Genomic DNA, 20,694 nt, shown 5'->3' with positions numbered 1-20,694 from the left:
CCGAGGCATGATTCCAGAAATAAAGAAGCAGCGAATAGCGTTGCAAACATCATATGCTATAATATCCCAACAGTGCTTGAAGAACTCACCAAGGAACCCATCTGGGCCGGGAGAGCTAGCAGGATCAAGGCTCTAGACCACCTCCTTGATCTCCAAACTTGAAGGCATTCTATCCAAAATGGCTCTATCTCGCTGCACTAATTCGCAAGGGATGCAGTCAAGGATCGAGGGATGCCCAGACACAGGCACTGCTTTGTGAAAATTAGTGAAAAAGTCCACCATATAGTGTTCTAGGTCTGATCACTCTGATATTATAGCACCATCATCTATCTTTAAGCATCTAATAGTGTTTTTAATTCTTCGCATCTTCACCGAGAGGTGGAAGAATTTTGTACATCTGTCCCCAGGCTTCTTCCATCAAATCCTCGATTTTTCAGCCCACATTTTTTCATAGTTTTCCATTGCCTTTAAATACCTTGTTTTGGCATCCGCCTCTTGAGCAAATAAAAAATCATCAAGGCCATCTTCGTCAATTTTCTTTTGGACCTCCTCCATCTCCTTTTTTGCCTGTTCAAGCTCTATATTGAAATTCGGAAATTCATTTTTTGCCCAAAGCTTTAGGGCGCCTTTAAGTCTTTTAAGCTTCTATGCAACCCTATATAAGTTGGTGCTAAGAGTCCAGCCGCTCCATGAAGTACTTACCACAGATAAAAAATCCTTGTGTTCCACCCAGTGTCTATGAAATCTGAAGGGGCAATTGTTCGGTTTTTGGTCGGGAATCGAAGAAATAAAAATTGGCGCATGATCTGAGCCAATTTTCTAGAGAACCTGTTGAACTCCCTCATGAAAAAATTCAACCCATGCGTTATTGCAAAAGCTTCTATCCAGTCTAGCTAAGACATTCCCTCTCCTCCTATTATTGGTCCAAGTGAACCTGCTTCCCTAAGAAGGAAGGGCCATGAGATTGCAAGAGTCCACCATAACACCAAATTTAGCTGCCGCCCCCATATTAAAGGCTCCAGGACCTCTTTTCATTTGAAGCCAAGATGGCGTTGAAATCACCAACTACAAGCCAAGGCATATTCTGAGCAGGCGCAGAGGCAGCCAGGGAGGCCCAGAGTTCTCTTCTTCTAGCTCGAAAGCAATTCGCATAGATGACAGAGACTCTAATAATTTTTTGGTGCCATTCTAGAGAGATGGTTATATGCTGGTCGGTCGCAGACACAAGGTCCGGTCTTCTAATATTTCTTTTCCACATCAGCCACAGGTTTGAAACTTTGTCTGATCTGTTATTATGGATAAAGTCGATATCAAATCCCAGCCTATTAAAGAAAAGCTTAGGGAAGGCGATGACATCAACCATAAGTTCTGCAATGCAGATTATTTCAGGGAACTTCTCCTTCAGAATGTTACTCAAGGCTAATTTTGCAATAGCCTTCTTCATGCCTCTTATATTCCAGAATAGCACATTCATGGATTACTTTCTTGAGAGGCCAATACGGCCAGACTTTCTCTGAGCTTGCGCCTCAATGCTGGTAGATAATCCCTTCTGCCTCTTCCTTCGCATCACTTGGTTGAGACCAGCCTCTTCAATTCCTGTGGCGTTCACCTCTCTGTGGTGAATGATTACATTACCACCAACCACTTGGGTGGCAGGGATGGCTATAATAGATTGAGAGGTATCGCGAACTGTGTCACCGTGGTCTTCGTGCATCTCAGCAACATAGATAGACCACCCAGAACTGGAGAGTCCAACTGATCGCTGACCCGCATCCATCGCTCCATCCTCCTCAAGGGTATCCGACCCGTACTCTGATTCATTTACAGAACCAGATTCGGAATGCCCCTCTTTTGTAAGGAATTATACCGGATTGCCTTCCATATTTTATCCTTGATGGATGGGGAGGACGATCTCAACATTGCCATGTGTCCTCCCCTCATTTGACTCTAGGATATTATCTTCCAAGCCGTTTCTTCTCAAGTTGGAAAGGGAATCATGCCCTACGGAATCTGGATTCTTTCCAACTTGGGAAGATCTTCTCTCCACCGTCTAGCCCTTCTCCTCCCTATCAGAAACCATGTCAGCCACTTCAACTCTGGCAGTGGCGTCCTGGTTTACCGCATCAGGAATAGCTTCTCCCTACTTAGTCCTGGCTGCGTCCATCGCTATCTTCTCCCCGCAGTTTTGGACATAGTGTCCAACCTTCCCACAATAACCACATTGTGCCATCCCATCTTCGTAGACAATGGTTTGTTTAAACCAAAAGACCTCCTGGGTTCCTGGTTTCAGACCATTAATGTCAATATAATCAGTAAAAGCATTAGATATCAACTCTCAATCACCGTCAGCCTTTGGCTTGATTAGTCTTGTGGATCCATATTGACCCCATAACTGCATGGATTGAGTCATACTTTTATTGAAAGCAGTGAGCACTAAATATCTCGTGTGAGTGCTCCTAAAGAGGTAAGAGGAGTCGAATTCAGAATCACATGCTTTTTGAGGCGAGGGTCCCTTGCCAACTCGGTTACCCTTTGGAGTTATTCCTTTTAGTATTACCATGGACAATGACCATAAATAAGAGAACCACTGAACATAATACTATAATAGACAAAGCAATTCGTAGGAACTCTTTCTCCAATAAATCAAAATTTGAGACTAATATGAGAAGGTAACAATAAATCAAATCCTATGGCTATGAGTCTTTTGTTGATTCTCAAGCATCAAGTTCTATATATATATATATATATATATATATTGGGTTTCCATTTGGCTGCATGGAAAATAAAGGAAAGGAAAATGAAATCAAATCAATAATAAAGTGAAAATTTTGTATCGCTACCTCACATGATAGTATAACTAACTTTGAAACATATCAAATTTGATTATTAAATTTTACTTTGCTACGCAATCAAGTTCTTTTGATTTGAAAAGTAAAATAAATTCTATATTAAAAAATATATTTACCAAATATAACGAAACCTTGTTCCATCATTTCGGTTTCACTCCAAATACAATAGGGTAATTGTTCTTGAAACAGGCTCACCAAACACCATTTTTTTTTTTAAACAGCATTTTGACACAAAAATTGAAAAATCTATTTTTAATACAAAACGTCGTTTCTGAAATTGAATGCCTACTTTGTCTTGTAAACCCATTAATTTGTTTTTTAATTTATTTTTTTCTTATTTTATAGATTTAGGAAAGTACCCCCTTTATAAAGAGATCTCATCTTTTTCCTGTTGATGCATTGTGGACCATACTACCAAGCCCACTATGTTATTGGAATGTGAATGAGGCTGAAATGAGAATTCACCTAGGTAGACGAGCTAGTATGTAGTTGCTCGAGCACATCATAAGATATCGGCCTTTAGGCTTGTACTAAAAAATGAAAATCATGAAATTATATTTCAGATGGGCATACTTGTAGATAAGTGGATACTTGAATTGAGAAATTGAATTATTTTAGATGAGTCTAAGCTTGAATTTGAGTTTAACCACAATTTTGTTTATGGAAAATACTAGAAAATTAATGAAAATCAGGGGAAAAAAATATGGATTATATGTAATAAAGTTTAAAGTTTTGGGCATTGACCATTGTGGCACCTATCTACATGGTAAATTCTTTATTTTATTTTTTTTTAGGGGGGTGTGGGCGGGTGTAAAAATGATTGAATGGTTCAAACATTGACAATGTTCTTAGGCTTATAAACATGGAAAAAGGAAGAAGATATTGTTACTTACCTAGAGCAATATACCCTACTTACCTGGAGCAATATACCCATATGTGCCTACAAGTATAGTGCGGTTGGATGAACCAGGATTTAGAAATCTTGAAGTTCCAAAGTCGGCTACAAGAGGTTCAAGATTTGCATCCAACAAGACATTGTTGCTCGATATGTCCAGATGAATTAATGGTGGTGAGCAATCATGATGCAAGTAAGGTAAAGCATGAGCGACCCCTTTGATGACTTTTATATGTTTCCTCCAATCCAATTCCACAGCTTCTTCTTTGTTTCCAAGAACATAATAAGCTAAGCTTCCTCTTTCTATGTATTCGTAAACTGAAAAATTACACCTTAGATGACAGCAAAATCCATAGAGTTTCACAGTGTTCCGTATTTTTGTTAATACGTGATCTCATTGGTGAAGCTGTTCTCATAGGCTCTCTCTTCAGCTTCTAGGCGATGAAGCTTTTTCACAGCTACTACTTTTCCTGTAGGTAGCTTTGCGATGTAAACTCTCCCATAACCTCCGGTCCTAATGCAATATCTGATATCAAATTCTTCTGTAGCTTCCATGATATCACTAAATGCAATCGTCCCATCGTAGTTCCATATGGAAAATATATTTCCATTTTTTTGAGTTCTTGTTGTGTCAATGGTGAAATTGATAGACTTTTTTCTAAAGAGGAACTGGGCAGTAACAATACCAAATGCAACAATTATGATGATGCCAGAAAGAGATAATAATTGGAATCTTGGGTTTAAGCCCTTTCTCTTTGCTTTTTTACATGGGAGATCCAGGGTTTTCTTTTTAGTTTTACATGGGAGACCCACCCCAGTAATTACTACATAAACCTTTGTTATTATTCCATGATTCTGGTTGAGTTTTTAAAGCTATATCATTTGGTACAGGACCCTCCAAATCATTGTAGGACAAATCCAAATCTATGGAAGACAAATCAAGTTTCTCCATTTGTACAGTTATTAAACCTCTTAGATTGTTGTGTGCAAGATGAAGTAGCTTCAGCCATTCCAAATCTCCAATTTCTATAGGGATTGAACCAGTAAACTCATTATAACTTAGGTCTAAATGATTTAGATTAGTCAAATTCCCAATCTGTGTAGGTATTGAACCAGAAAGCTTGTTACCTCCTAATCTCAACCCTTGTAGCTTTTTCAAATTCAGCATCTGTGTAGGCATTGAACCTGTATGAAAGTTAGCTCCTAGGTCCAACTGATTGAGATTTTGCAATAAGCTACTGCTATTGTTGCAAGGGGGCTTACAATGGTGAAAGAAGCAGCCACCCATAGACCAACAACAATTATTTCCAATACAAATAATGTAGTGAAGGACGCCATTCATGGAACAGTTTGATCTATCCTTTGCCTTTTTATAAATGATATCAAAGCTTCTTTTTATCTGAAAATTAAAATTGTGGTGGTCAAGTCAACAAAACATGTGGCTGGGATTTTCCTTTTTGTTGTTATTGTGTTTGATGCGTTTGACTTTTTTGTTGTTTTCTTTCATCCTCTGTTCTGTTCAGCTAATCCCATTGAAAGACTTCCAGGAAATACCTAAGTGTTATTTGAGTTTCAAGAATCGGTTTTGAATCAGTTGAATCCGATTTTAGTTGATCTGACTCGTCTGATCCTTGTATTGAAATTACACCATTAGAATGTTAAAACACTAGTTTTGGATCGATTCATACGGATTCCGATTCAATCTTGAATCAAAATCGGTCAAGACCATAGTTAGCAAATTCGGATTCGGGAATTATTCGGGCGGAGAATTATTCGGAATAATTCGATTGATTAATTTAAGGATTCGGTCAAAAAAGCGGTCAAAAAAGCGAATATGACGTTTTGTTTTTTGTTTTTTTGTTTTTTGTTTTTTTGTTTTTTGTTTTTTGTTTTTTTGTTTTTTGTTTTTTTTGTTTTTGCTTTCTTTTTTTTTTTTTTAAATATTGTTTAAGTGGGTAGAATAATTCGGTTTAATTCAGTTCGGCCCGAATTATTCGTGTTTTAAATTTAAATTAGTAAAATTCGCATTTTTTACCGAATTTTATTTTTATTTCGGATTCGGTCCGAATTTTTGATTTGATTTGAAAAAATTTGGTTCGGCCGAATTGCTAACATAGGTCAAGACCGAACGGAATCCTGAGTCAACAAGGTCTTCCAACACAAAACAAATTTGCCTAAATATTTGGTGTGACCGCCAGACAAGACTCCACTCGGTTTTGTGATTTTCTTTTCAGTCAAAGTCGTTAAGGTGGTCTCTTCCCTCGCTCTCTTTTTTGCTAACGCTTTCCACCTGACTAGCTTTGAGGGTCCAATCATCGGGGTAGCAGAATTGGTGAGCAATGAACTTGGTATGAGCCATAAACTCGAACATCCTAAGTTTGACTTCCACTAAGCACACCTTGGACCACTCACAGTTATGGGTGTCAATCGATTCAGTTTCGGTTATTTGGTTCGGTTGATTAGGTTACAAATGATGATAAGCTGGACCATAACCAAACCGAGAACTGACTTGATTCCATATTTAGATACTCAAACCAATTCAATTCCACTCGGTTCGGTTACGATTCCAATTCGGTTCTGATATGTGGTTTTAATTCGGTTTTCTACCTTGGTTTTAATTCAGTTATGAAAACGATTCCACTTTTGAACCATGACTCTAATGGACCAAATGTCATATGGGCTCAAGTTATAAGCCTTATGGCCATTGCTAACTCCAAAATTATCTTAGATTGTAAGAATGTGATGATAAATTGCAAAAAACACTTACCACATACAAAAATAGAGCTTGCAAAAAACACTCTTGAATAATAATAGCAATTTGGTTTGATTTCGGTTTGAACCGACGGTTCTGACACCCTAAATTGAAATCGAGTCGAACCGAATAGCATACTCACATATTCAAACCAAATTTGAATCTAATAAATTCGATTCGAATAATTCGGCTCGATTTCGGTTTGAAATTGACATCCTTACTCACAGTTTCACACAGGGTTGTTTAATGCTATTCACTGTTTTTAGTGAAAGTTGAATGAGAACCATATGTTTTCAGTGAAAGTCAAATAAAAACCATATAACCTGGTCCATGCGGTTATGGGGTCAGTATGAGCCCTTAGGACTAGACCGGAAAAAAAAACACACACACACACACATTTTTCTGACGCCACAATGAATGGCCGCTCGAGGTGGGGGAAAGAGGTGCGTGATGCAAGATCTCCGACCCTCCCACTGACATAGGCGAACAGAATTTTTCCAAGTTAAATGAAAAATTCTGACTGAATCCGAATTAAAAATAAAAGTCCATAAAATCTGCGCTTGTTTCTAATTGGATTAAAAAACGCGAATATATCGGGCCAAACCGATATAAACGAATTATTCGGTTCAAACTTCAAACACACTTAAAAAAAAAACCGGATAACAAAGCCAAAACCGAAAGAGGGTTTTGCTTTTTTCTCATCTTCTTCTTCATTCTCCCAAAGTTTCCACCGCGCAACCTTCGTTCTCACTTCTCCGGTTCTCCCCCAAATTTCCGCCTCTATGCTCTGTTTTCATTCTTCTTTCTCCGCCTACTGTAAAAATCCTATAATCTCCTCTTTGTTACATCTATTTCTCATAACTTCATCCTGAGGCAAGGGATTTAAGGTTTTGGGACAGAATCGACAGATTCAATACTTCCGGTTCTACAAAGGTTGCTCAGCCGAAGCCATGGCGATGTGAGCTCGGGAGCACTAAAGGAGATTGCTCGACGGTGAGGTTGGTCGGCGGTTTTTTCAGAGGTTGGTGACGTTGGTCGGCGGTTTCTTCAGAGGTTGATCGGCGGTTTCTTCAGAGATTGGTGGGCGGTTTCTTCAGAGGTTGGTCGGCGGTTTCTTCTCTCTTCTCTCTTCTCTCTTGTCCCTTCTGTGATACTCCGGTGACACAGGAAGGGCCGAAGGGTTCCTCTTCTCTGCCGGTTGCAGGTATGTCCGTATGTGTTCTTCAGTTTTTTTTCTCTTTTTTCATGAGTGTTTTGTTCAAGCTTTGAAATCTGAAATGTGTTCTTCAACTCTTTATGTGCTTTTTCTTTAGTGTTTTTTTTTTCCTTAGACCAATCAGTATTCATTTATATTCTTTGTAAACTATGAGGCTGTGAGTAATCATTTTCAGTGTTTGGTTATGCTGGACTCAAATACAACTTCATGGTTGCAGTACTATGTTTGCAATTGCTTGTACTCTGCATTTTATGACTATACTATTCAATAATGTCAAGAAACACTATAATTTGTCTGGTTTCATTTTGTGGTTCTTATTCAACAATTGCAATAGGGATGTAGTAGCTATAGTGTGTGAAAATCTGAATAAATGGTTCCTGTTATAACTTATAACTGGTGGGTCTATGCAGTAAAATATTTTCCCTCTCATGGCTCAAAGTCAGCTAGTTAGATACTCTCATATTGAATCTGAACATCATTCCATTTGGGTCTCGGCCTTTCTAGACTCTAATCAGTTGATGGGTCCTAGGCTCCTAGCTTATGAGGTTATTTGCTTGATAATAGTTTTAAGAGTTGATTGCTTACAATGTTAGGCTTTTGTTTTCTATATAGTCTTATGCATGCTAATGAAACTATGGTAAGGTCTTCTTGTTTGATTCAGAAAATGATCATAAGGTGTAAATGACCAATGCTATTGTAAAGGCTATGCATGTTAGTGGGACTTGAAAACTTGATTCGTTAATTATCCAGAGGCTATTTGCTTATGTAATGTAATTATTAATATGATTTATTTGTTTGTTTATATGAAATGATTTATGCTGTTTTTTTTGTGTTTCAACTTTTAACAAATAGGAAAAATGGGAAGACAAAAAGATAAGTTTTGGCAACATGCTGAGCAACTTGATAGTTCACATTTCAAATGCAAATTTTGTGAAAAACAAGTTTTTGGAGGGGTCACTCGACTCAAGTATCATTTAGCTAAGGTTAGTGGTCATGATGTTGCCTCTTGTGAGAAAGTATCGGATGATGTCCGAGCAGAAGCTCTTCTTGCTATTAATTCAGAATCAAGTAGTAAAAAGCGGAAGAGTTGTACCAGTGGTGAGAGTATAGTTGGTTCTTCTCCTTTGACTCCTTTAACTATAACTAGTCAAAGGAAGTCCACAATGGAGGAAATGATCCATAAGATTGACAAACCAACTTGGGGGAAATCTCTTCGTGATCTTTTTATTAAAAATAAAATTTCTTTCAATGTTGTTCAATCGGATGCTTTCATCAATTTTGTGAAGTGCACAACCCTTTATGGTCCTAGTGTTCCTATTCCATGTTATGGAACCCTTCGTGGAAGAATAATTCCTAAAGCAAGAAAGGACCTTGAAAAATATGCCGACGAAATAAAATATTCTTGGAAGTAAACTGGTTGCACAATCATGTCTGATTCATGGACTGACTTGAAAAGTAAGCTAAAGTCTGCGAGCTATCCGATTAATTCTCCTCTTGTTACATCTGGTCTCCATTAGAAAAACAAAATCTTGGTGTGTAGCCTGGGAAAGGTGTTGAAGGGCACGAACGATCATGGCCTTTCCCAACCCCTGACAATTCCAAGAGATCATCTACATAGGCCCCTGTGGTGCTGATTTTCCCTAGCTACCAAGGGGGCATCCTTTAAAAAATGTTCCTGAGAGGATGGTGGCTTCTTCATTTTGATGCTTTACTCATTTTGCCCTTACATAACATGATTTGATTTCAGTATATTGAGAGGTTGGTAAGGTTTAGGACAGGACTTACGCACTATCTTCCTTCTCCGAGATGCTGAAAAGCTAAGCAGGGAAGAGGAAGGTAAGGGGTCGATGGGATGAATGGGAAGAGAGGTCGGAATGGTTGTTGTTTCAGATGAGGTAATAGGCAAAAGTTGAGTTGGATTCGGCTTAGGGACAGTGGATGGTAGTGGGCCTTGCAAGTGTTTGTTTAAAGGTGAAGAAGTATGGGTTGGGTGAGGTAATTAGTGAGGAGGTGAGTAGGTGGTGGGCTTGATATATTTATAGGTAAAGAATATTGGGAGTGGTTTGATTCCGTGATGGAATTAGAGAACCAAGATAGGAGTGGTATAAGGTGGGCTAGGATGTTGGAAGTATTGTCTAAAACTCGAAGGTGAGCTTGAATAGTAGAGAGGAGTTGTGATGAAGTTTCCTCTAACGATGGTGGGGTGCCGTGGGGGGAGACCAAAAGGGTATTTGCAAAACCATGAGGGAAGGAGATTATTCCATTTTAACGCATGTGATTACGGGCAGCAAATCCTATTGCCCATGTTTTAATTTTCAAGTATTATTTGACTATACATTCTCTAATACATCTTGACCTATTGATCCACTATGTCTACGTTTTTCCTAGAATTGGAGTCCAAAGTCTGATCTATTTACTATCCATGTCCGTATATTCAGAAATTTATTTGGATAATTGGATATGAATTTAGATATTGATGTAACTACTACAAAATATCAGATGCAATTATAATTAAATAATATAGAAAATATTTTAGCAACGAATGCTTAAATGTTATATTTGTTATATATCTTATATTTATTTATATTTTATTAAGATAGCGATAAATCTGTGCTCAGTTCTATATCCATCCTTTAAAACACCAACCCCACCCTCCCCCCAAAAAAAAAAATCTAGATCCATCTATTTGATGTCTTGTTTTTTGTTTTCCAAATCCATCTTTTAAAGTGGCATGAAGGATGTAAGCCAAAAGCTGCAGGAGGTCTTGGTTTTAGATTGAATTCTATCCATAATCAGGCCCTTTTAACCCATCTTGGTTGGAAATAAGTTTCTAATCCATACTTAGGGAGATGAATTGTTGGAAAGTTGGGTCATGTGCTTCAATTAACATCTGGTTTGATCCCTGGCTCCCCAAGTGGTCAGGGGTCAACATTGGCAGGAGAAAGATAATGGCCATGAAACTTAAACTCGAGACTTCTTAATGAGTATAATAAGTTTTGCGTACCACAATTTCACCATCTACGATAGACTGTTGATGTTGACAAAGGCTCCGAGTAAATTTCCATAGGCATGGAACTTACCATTACTTTGTTCCCTGTTCAGCCCACCAGCTATGTCTAAAATCTCTTCAATCCATCTCACAGATTCAGCACCTGAGGATTTCCTCTTTTGCCACCCTTTCAAAAAAAGAGAGTTATCTACCAAATTTGCTGCCAATTTCTTGTCCTCTAGAAGGATATCTTCCTCTCAAGATACTAGCTCTCTATGGGCATTCCTTTGGAAATCCAAAACCCATCCTAAATTCAAATTTTATCATTTGGAATGTGTTAAAGAAGATGGCCTAAACACAAGGTTAATCTTAGTGCTTTCTTTTCTATAAATGAGCGTTGTCCATTGTGCGGTTTAGAAAGGGAAATGGTTTAACATCTCTTCTTTTCTTGTAATATTACTAAGCGTATTTGGGCAGCAGACACCTTAAAATTAAAATCTGAATGCCTTCAAGGTCCTAACTTGTTGGAAGCCTTAGGGGGTGTTTGGTTCGGTAAATCAAATGATGTATGTATCGGATATGGATGTCAATCTTTCAATGGACATTCTTTTGAATTGTGTTTCTTGCTGAAAAATTGTTTGGTTGCCTTAAGTCTAGAACATGTTTCTTACTGAAAAACTGTTTGATTACCCTAAATCTGTATAGTGATTCATACTGTAAAACTGTTTGGTCATCCTAAATCTGTGTAATGATTCTTACTGTAAAACTGTTTAGTTACCCTAATCTTATGTAGTAATTCTTCATATAAAATTGTTTAGTTAAACATAAGAGTGGTGAAGTGAAAAACTGTAACCTTTTTTATTATTTTTTATTTATTTCCAAAATTCAGAGTAATTGTTTTTCTCTTCTTCCATCTTTGATTCACAACTAAGAGTGTTTGAGGTTTATAAACATTTCAGATTGCAAAGAACCCTAAGTATGATCTTGTTGACATTTCATGTTATAATTAGATTAAAAATGATCCAGTTTCTAAAAATATTAATCAGAATCACTAACCCATTAATGGCTTTGAACTTCAAGATTAGTTATTAGAACATAAATGCTTCATGTGGGAAATTTGAATCATTAACTGATTAAGAAGAATTACAAGGTATCGGCACTGAATTGATTACATACAAGGTGTACATAATGTAAAAGAATTTCCCCTCTTCTTCTTTTGGGCTCATTCGTTTTCTGACATAGTTTTCCTTGACCGTGTGATGAAGTTCAGTTTGCAATCTAAGGGTCATAGATCCAGCCTTCTCCTCCCACAACCCCCAATCGTGTGACTCTGAGAGCACGTAGTGAACGGATTCCCATTCACTTTGGCCTTAGACATATTGATACCCAACCCTCAAGGGATTTACATTGCTTTCATTTTCAAGATTTCCAAGTTACTTTTGGTTGTTTGGAGTGTACTAAAGTCTTGCTTCCATTGACCAAAGACACATTTCAAATCCATCTTACAGTTTCTTATATCCATCTTATTTCTACCTTCATCTATACAGAGGCTTTCCATTGACCATGGATATCTTTCAATTCAGCTTACAGGTTTCAGATATCAACCTTAATTTCTACCAGCATCATTAGAAGGGTTCTTCTTGAACAGGGGATCAACTACTTGGGGCTCAAAGTCATGCTTCACATACCGAGCAAGCATCTCTGCATACATGTCATACCCGCTAGTCATTCGAAATCCCCACTTGTCTTTCAGCTGCCTACAGAGATTGAGGTCCATGTCTGATATCATTAACCCATCCCTATAAGCGATGGTGATGGTGTGCAAGAAGCATCTGGAGCTGAAAAATGGCTTGACCCATAGAAATGTCCGAAATCTGAATGCTGAGGCTTACCATCACCCGAAGTGAATGGATTGGGGAAGGTCTCAGTTCCAACATGATTGATAGATGCCACAAAATAACTATTTGCCATAGCAGCATTCCAGGCCTGAAAAACCACATCAGTGGCAAGTAACTTTAAATTAACAACAATGTCCTGCAATAACTAGAAGCGTGGTTTCAAAAATCAGAATCAAATCGGTTTATTCAAACTGAAATCAGCCATGAGTGAACCCGGAATTTTGGGACTAATTCCAATCCCATCCAGGTTGGAATTGGCAATGACCAATTCAATCCCAAATTCAGAGTTTAAAATCCAAGATCAGAAGGCAAAACCGGTGAAAGCACTATAGTTTCTGCAACAATCTCTGATATTAACAGCAATCTTCAAAAGGGAACCTATATTGTCCTGAAATACAAAACAGTAGTTTAGAAGAATACACGAACCTCAATAGGCCACATTGGTTCACTGAGTTCTCCTACAGTAGCAGGTGGATTAAAGACAATCTCAGCACCATTTAAACCAAATGCCAACCAATTCAGAGGATGATGCCTTCCATAACAGATATTAATAGCAATCTTCCCAAAAGCTGTTTCGAACACAGGATGGCCTGTGTTCCCCTCCATGTAATATGTGCTCTCATTGAAATCCCCAACTCTAGGTATATGATTCTGATAGAAATCAGTGTCATTACATGTTCCACATGAACAGTTAAAGAGTAATGGGAACCAATATGAACCAGGCCAAAAGCAGAAAGAGTAATGGGTTTCCAATTTGATTGGAAAAATATATCCTTAAAATGGTTTTTTTTTTTTTGGCTATATATATTTGCCAACTTACTTGTAGGCATAGTATATTAACCCCAGAAGCACCTGCAGCATCAATGATCGGCTTCAAATTCTGCAAGATAGCCCTCTTTTGGTCCAACAAGTGTGCAGTTGTTGGAAGAACTGTGGTGTTCTGAATAAGTCCAACACGAACTATTCGAGGTTCTCGCAGTGACTCTTTATCAGCACTAAAGCAGAAAGCCTGATAGGAGACAAAGATGAACATGGAGATCAGTATATTGCTCGAGAAAAGTAAATGAAGATCTCAAAAGTTGCAGACCAGGATGTAGATAGAGTCACAAAAAATTAGTATAGCCAACAGAGAGGTTCCTGCGCTTATGCAAGAAGGATCCCACATGCTAGCATTTGCTGCTTGTTCTGAATCTTCAGAACTTTCAGGTCATTCTTCACTTTAATTGAATTAAGAGAGTTAGTCCAGAACTTGAGGAAATTAACTAGCAAGTCAGGCAAACATGAAGTTTCCTAATAGGAAGCTCTTATCTATTGTCTTGAATTCTTGATGCATGTAGCTGCACCTGAAAGAGATTGCACAATAATCCTATGCATCCTAAGCAGATTCTAGCTCCCAAAGACAAATGAACCAGATGATTCTTCCCCATCAGGGAAGAGGTTATGATAATTTACTTTCCAATTTCATCACTTCATTAAAAATTCAAATTTCACTAGAACTTCGAAAATAGATGGCATATTAAACATTTAAGTGGGGGAAAATGGAAAATTTCTTGTTATCCAGTAAACACGTATAATACAGATAAAGCTAACAAGGCATGAACTCTGTTTAATTCAGGGTTAGTGTAAATATACCTTCCCAGGAAAGCCTCTCTGAGAAAACCTCCTCTGAGCTGGTGGGTCTCCAATCCTGCACCATAAAGTAGAGTACACTTGAAAACACAGGTCAACAGAAAAATATTTTGGTGGATCAAGTGAGTTTAGTGGGGCTCCAATAAACCTCCTCTGAGAAAACCCTACTGCTTTTAATAGATAATGGCAGATTGTGTTATAAGTTAGATGTGGAAGAAAATTTTAACAGATCATGGCAGATTGGCATCCCTATATTAGATTTAACTAATTAAAATTTAGAAAAGATGCTAGCCAGGTTAGACATCAATAATAATGTATAATACAGTGAAAAATGACATTATTTCCACACCAAACACTGAATGTAGCATTTAGCTTCATGGCTCATCCATTCTTCCTTGGTGGCAAAAGCCTTGACAACACGGTACACATCTTCACGTTGACTGATCACCTTGCATAAAATTAAAGAACATTAGTTTATTCACACAGACAAATGAATCATAAGTGTATCTGTTCTTTGACAAAAATTAGGTAAGAACAACCATTGAAAGAGGGGGGGGGGGGGGGAGGAACTAGAATGTAAGATGTTAATTCACTTAAGAAAAATATAAGTGAGAAATAAACAGAAGTGTACTTTTCTGGACTGGATGATTCAAAACTTATCCTAAAGGTTCTCAGACAGAACAAACAACAAAGAATAAGTAAATCAAGAAAAGTTCATCAAATTCAAAAAAACAAGTAAGAACCTAACCTTACAACTCAATGAAAACACAATAGAGAGCCGTGGACAGAGAAAGCGAGAGAGAGAGGTTCTGGTTTTAAAAACCTAAGCCTACAACTCCATGAAATTGAAATAAACTCCATGAAATCAAAATAGAGAGCTTCAGGTTTGAAAAACCTAACCCTACAACTCCATGAAAGAGCTTCTGGTTTTAAAACCTAACCCTACAACTCCATGAAATCAAAATAGAGAGTTTTGATTTTAAAAAACCTAAACCTAAAACTCCATGAAATCGAGAGAGAGAGAGAGAGAGAGAGAGGGCTTACCAGTCGCCAACGGCGAACTCTCGGTGAGAGTGTCGCGGGGTGAATATGTTGCGGTTTGAGAGGTCGCAGGTTGAGATGTTGGCTTCCGTAGAGAACTTCTTTCCGTTTTCTCCTTTTATACTAGGTGGTAAAAAGGTTGCTCAAATCTGAGTCTGAGTTTAAGTGTTGAGGTAAACTCATATTTGGAACACATCTTTTGTAATATGGTCATTCGTGGGAAGTAGGATGTTCACTTATGAGGGTCATCCTAGTGGAACCAAACTACTCCAAAAATTAAGAATTATCATTCTAAAGAATATCATCCTAAAGATTTACCGAACCAAACACCCCCTTAATCATGCTTTGCAACTAGTATCAAGGATTTAGTTATCAGTATTGATACTGGTATTTGTATTCATCAATATTGATAAGTTCTTGATCCGAATTAATCAATTTTTCTTTATTTTCATAAAAAAAAAAAAATTTATTTTTATTTTTTAATTTTTAATTTTTAATTTTTTTTTAATTTTTTTATTTTTTATGATTATACCTCTATTCTAATGCTTATAGCTGATCGAGATCTGTCAAATATAAGTATTGGTCTCAGCCTATATGGTCGATCCCTTATCAATACTTAGAACCATGACCAGTACTCCCCCTTTTCAGAAGAAAAAAAATGGGAGAGTACTGAGAAAGTTAAAATTGAATCTGCGACCAGATTGAGAAAGTAGAAACACATACTCAATAAGACACCCTGCGAATATGCTATTACTTTTCAGTAACTTACTTGATTGTGATCATCAAAAAATACAAGGTATTAACTATCTGAAGCCACCCCCTCCTTTATCACCAGAATAAAATCCAAATAGTGTAAAATTCAACTCACAAGGCTATACCTGCCCTTTTCCTTACATGCTCTAAATACACATATAGATTTATCATTCAAACAATCTTATTAAAATGCTTACTTTTTGCGAGAAAAATCAAAATGCTTATTTTTCCTTACAAATCATTTGCTTAGAACAAGGTCACCTCTAGGCTAAAGGAATTTTGGAGTTCATAAGAAGGAAGATCATATACCCAAGTAAAAGAAATGTAAGCCTGAACTTGTTGGATTGGGTTCAACATATGTAATGCTAGTAAGGACAGTTTAATGCTAGTAACATATACAATATACAGATGGACTTCTTGTATGAACCAAAATTAAAACTCTTATTTCCTTGGGTGATGGGCTGTTTAACTCAAATAAAAAATTTTAGTTCATGTTAGATTGTGGTTCAACATAAGTGACCTGATCCCAATAGACACATGCAACAAGGCATTTAGAAATTAAAACCAACCAGTATGTATTAGGCTGTACTGGCTGCTGCTCTATGGGGCTAGAATTCTTTCAGTGCTAACAATGTAAGCCATGTCCTTAATGGATGGTTGGAGCCTTCAGATGTGGCTTCATGAACATGCTCAAGGTTTGCACCAACAGCTGAAACTTTAATTCTAAGTTTATATAGTTATATTGGCATGCCCCTGTTCTATTCAGATGCATGGAGGCAGGCATTGGGTGTCTTGTTCAGCATTTGTGCAAAATCGAGAGAGAAAGAGAGAGAGAACCTGTGAGGTAAGGGTGTCAATTTGTAATTGAAATTGGATATCGAATTTGAAATCGAGTCGAATTAACCAAGCTGAATTGATTCAGTTCAAATTCAGTCTGAGGACATGAGTATTCACCTCTTTTCAGTTAATACCGAATTACCATTAGTTTGAGTATGAGTATTCACCTTAGTTTTTTTTTTTTTTTTTTTTTTTGTAATTTATTATCACATATTCTAAGGCCCATTACTTGAGCAGATTATGGTCTTTGGTTCATCACATCATGGTCCATAAGTGGAATCGTTTACATAACTGAATTAAAACCATATTACAAATCCAAATTAGAACCGAAATTGAGCCCGAACCAAATTAAATCGACTTGAGTATCCAAATATAGAACTGAATTGGTTCTCAATTTGATTTCGATTTACCTCATCATCCCTTTGAACCGAATCAGAAAAACCATAACCGAGCCAATTGACACCCTTATAATGTGAGGGTGTTTTTAAGCTTCAAACGAACCATCATTCAGAACTAATTCTGATTCATTTAGACAAATTTCAAAAGTATGTAGCGTATCAACACATCTAGGCCTTGAGATCTCCCAACTATAAGTGACAGAGAGAGGATACAGTGAATCTACTGAACCTATACCAACCAAACGAAAGGAGTCAAACATGAAAAGATCTCCACAACATCTGAGGAAGCTACAAAAAGTACCCAAAATGCACCCATTGATTCGAGCAAGAAAAATGCAGCAGATTTGCTAAGAAAAAATGTGATCCTAAACAATTTCACTCACTTGCACAGACCATCTAAACATTAAAAAACCATTATCGCTCCAACCAGGGAAGCTTCGCAGGAATATAGGGATCTATAGATTTGTTACACCGAGAGGAACTAGAGGCAAGGCAAGTGGAGGAGAAGGTGATGATAATCACTAAAAATGGTCAATTGCTACACTTTTTTTACTACGGTAACTATATACCATGGTAATTGAGACCATATACTACGGTATAAAAATAGCGTTATATAAAATCATCATATACGACAGACTAAAAAATCCGTAGTATTTAGTGAGTATATACTACGGTAAAATAATACCATTGTAAAAGATGATATGATATGACGGTTAAATTTTCCCGTAGTATATTTTTAATTATATACGATAGGGTCGCAATATCCGTAGTATATACTTAATTTATACGGCGGTATTATAAATTCCGTAGTATCTAGTGAGTATATACTACGGTAAAATATTACCATTGTAAAAGGTAATCTTATATGACGGTTACATTTTACCGTAGTATAGTTTTTAATTATATACAACAGGGTTACAATATCCGTAGTATATACTTAATTTATATGGCGATTTTATAAATTTTGTAGTATCTGGTTAGTATATAATACGGTAAAATGTTTCCGTAGTATATAGTAAATTATATATAATATTTGTAGTACAAGTAGATACTTATACGACATTGTTAAAACTTCTGTAGTGTTTAATATATTTTATACGACAGGAGTTAATGGAGTGTAGTATATAGTTAATTATATATGACACTTAAATTTATCCGTAGTATATGCTCTCGTAAGTAAAGTAAAATACATTTCCTGATAAACTGTTCCCCCTGAAAAGGCATAATAAGGCGGGTTTCTCTCCCGCGGTCAAAACCCTACACTCACTTTTTGTCTGTCCACATTCCCCTTTGAGATATGATCAAAACCCTGCCCTCACTCTATGTCTCTCCACATTCCCCTTCAAGATACGATCAAAACCCTACCCTCACTCTATGTCTCTCCACATTCCCCTTCAAGATACGATCTCATTCAATCAAACCTTGGAGAAAAATAGCGGCGACGGTGAGGTTCTGAGTTTTCCGCAGTTGCAGGTTCTGAGATTTTGCTGAGAAGGATTTTTCCGCAGTTGCAGGTTCTTTGATTCTTCCGCCGTTGCAGGTTCTTTGTGATTCATCCGCCGTTGCAGTTTTCCGCCTTCGGTAATCGGCTACCCTTTTGATTCTCTTTTCCGCCGTTGCAGGTTCCATTTTGATGCTTTGTTAGCGTAAGTAATAAATAATTATTATTTATTCTCATCCTTTGTTTTCTTCTTCTACCTTTCTTCTACCTTTAGATATCCAGCTTGCTCGTCGGATTAGGGGTGAGCGTGCTTGAAATGTGTCTATTTGATCAACTAGTGAATGACTTAATGGCACTGTACAGTGAAGGGTTATGTGGCCTAGGTTTTTGGAATTGGGGTTTTAATCGGTGGGGGAGATATCTTTTCTTGCTAATTTTATGAGCTCAATGAAATTTTCGATTTTGAGATAAGTACTCTTTTTTTTTTTTTGGAGAAAGTTCTATTAGATCCAGGAAAACAAACCTTAAAGAGCAGGGTAACAGGCAAAAAGAAGATATAACCACTGGAATAACTCACATCTCTCATCTAATATTTGGAAATGTTAATTTGTTTGTAATTTATTTTTTTGCTTCCCTTCATTTCCTCTGCCATTGTAGATTAAATGATGAGCTTAATTTCAATAACATTATTGAAGCATCTGCATCACATTTAACATATCACCATTTCCAAGTCTTGAAAGCTCAATAGTGGCTTCTGAAGAAACACTCTGTAACTCTAGTTATATGAATATGAAGCATTCAATTATGTTTCTAGAAATGAAAACTCAGTTATTCAAATGGCTTTGTAAAGGCGGTCAATGGTTATTTCCTTTTGATTCCAAAACTTGGTCTTTACTGTAGTATAGAGAGAATTTTGACTTGTTTATTGACCACTCTTGTAGAATGTCTCCTAATATGTTCTTAATTTATGTGTTAGCATAGGTGTTCACTCTTATCTTAATCATGGAATTGAGTTCTGCCCATAGAGTCAATATACATTATCATCTACGTAGATGATTGCTTGAAAAACAATTAATGCTCTTTACGATGTCAAGGGTCACGTTGTATTCAAGCTCTCGTCTTTAGTAAAAATTACTGTAAGCTGAACGCTTGCAGCCATTGATTTTGTTTATAAACTTGGGTTCATGTCTCTTTCTTAATTGGTTGATGCAACCCTCCTAAAACTGTAAGGTTGCATGTCTTCTATGCATCCTTGGCACCAGAAGGATCTATTAAGTGGCTATTATGATTTAACATTTTTTTTTTTTTGGCCAGTTATGTGTGATAAAAATGTCTAGGGGTATGAAACTATGAACCCTATATCTATAACCTTTAGTTTTTCTCTTTTGGTCAGCTAGCCGACCTTACATGCCACATGGGGCTTTGAACTACAATTAAGAGAGAGAGAGAGAGAGAGAGAGAGAGAATGAGTACTGTTCAAAGCTAGTTTTAACTGCATGAAGACTTCAGAAGCACTTTTAAGAAGATGCTATTGCTTCATTGGTAAGGTCTTTGTTTGAGTTACACAAGAGCTGCAGTTTTTATTTTTTATTTTTTTGATAGGTAGATCTACAGGATCTTATCACCTCTTACACTTAAGGTGCATTTATTATTTATTAATTATATGTAGTTCCATTAAGTCCTAGAGTTCTTGGGGTAGCTAGCCACAGTGGCACATCCCCCCACCCCCCTCCCACGCACACAAGGAGAGAAGAACTACTTCCATTCCTTAAAGAGGGAAAAATATATACTACACTTCCAAGGGAAATTCAATCCCTTAGCCTCTCAAGCCTGAAAGACACATATTTTTATTTTTTCACTCCAAACATTCAGTTAACGCGCCTGGGATCTGAACCTAACCAAGATAAGGTTTCCTATAGGCCTTGTCAGAATTTTTTTCTTCATATACCTTTCTAGGGAGGAAGAAGCTTTGCTGATGTCTGATTGTTTGTCTCCT

At 37.1% G+C, this 20,694-nt stretch overlaps 2 protein-coding genes and 1 pseudogene across 10 annotated transcripts in view; 1 reads left to right on the top strand and 2 right to left on the bottom strand.

Annotated features, from left to right (window-relative positions):
• Positions 1-2,140: 2,140 nt before the first annotated feature.
• LOC122070571 (MDIS1-interacting receptor like kinase 2-like) lies at positions 2,141-4,924 on the bottom strand. The gene is made up of 3 exons (XM_042634755.1): positions 4,579-4,924; positions 3,766-4,062; positions 2,141-2,280 (listed from the first exon to the last, which is right to left on the bottom strand). Exons 1-3 carry the CDS (start codon positions 4,922-4,924, stop codon positions 2,141-2,143), a joined length of 783 nt encoding a protein of 260 aa, XP_042490689.1.
• A 2,264-nt stretch (positions 4,925-7,188) lies between these two features.
• LOC122070568 (zinc finger CCCH domain-containing protein 1) overlaps positions 7,189-20,694 on the top strand; it is a 32,166-nt gene continuing 18,660 nt past the window's right edge. For 7 of the 9 annotated variants that reach the window (XR_006137851.1, XR_006137852.1, XM_042634752.1 and 4 more), the window contains exon 1: positions 7,189-7,700. The gene's annotated coding sequence lies outside the window, so the exon portion shown is untranslated. Of the gene's footprint in view, positions 7,701-20,091; positions 20,241-20,694 lie in introns of all 9 variants that reach the window. The other 2 variants (XM_042634751.1, XM_042634749.1) reach the window with 1 other exon arrangement.
• LOC122070570 lies at positions 12,308-13,676 on the bottom strand (annotated as a pseudogene).

This window comes from Macadamia integrifolia, unplaced genomic scaffold (genome assembly GCF_013358625.1).
Source record: "Macadamia integrifolia cultivar HAES 741 unplaced genomic scaffold, SCU_Mint_v3 scaffold947, whole genome shotgun sequence".
In the NCBI taxonomy this organism is placed as follows: Eukaryota; Viridiplantae; Streptophyta; class Magnoliopsida; order Proteales; family Proteaceae; genus Macadamia; species Macadamia integrifolia.
This window is presented reverse-complemented; position numbering and strand designations above follow the sequence as displayed.

What these genes read in the sequence shown, in the direction of transcription:
- LOC122070571 (XM_042634755.1), bottom strand. Translation starts at nt 4,924, where the DNA reads ATGCCTACACAGATGCTGAATTTGAAAAAGCTACAAGGGTTGAGATTA. An exon ending in ATCATGGAATAATAACAAAG is followed by an intron (nt 4,063 to 4,578) that starts GTTTATGTAGTA and finishes GTAATTTTTCAG; the next exon opens with TTTACGAATACATAGAAAGA. An exon ending in ATATGGGTATATTGCTCCAG is followed by an intron (nt 2,281 to 3,765) that starts GTAAGTAGGGTA and finishes GTCTGAAACCAG; the next exon opens with GAACCCAGGAGGTCTTTTGG.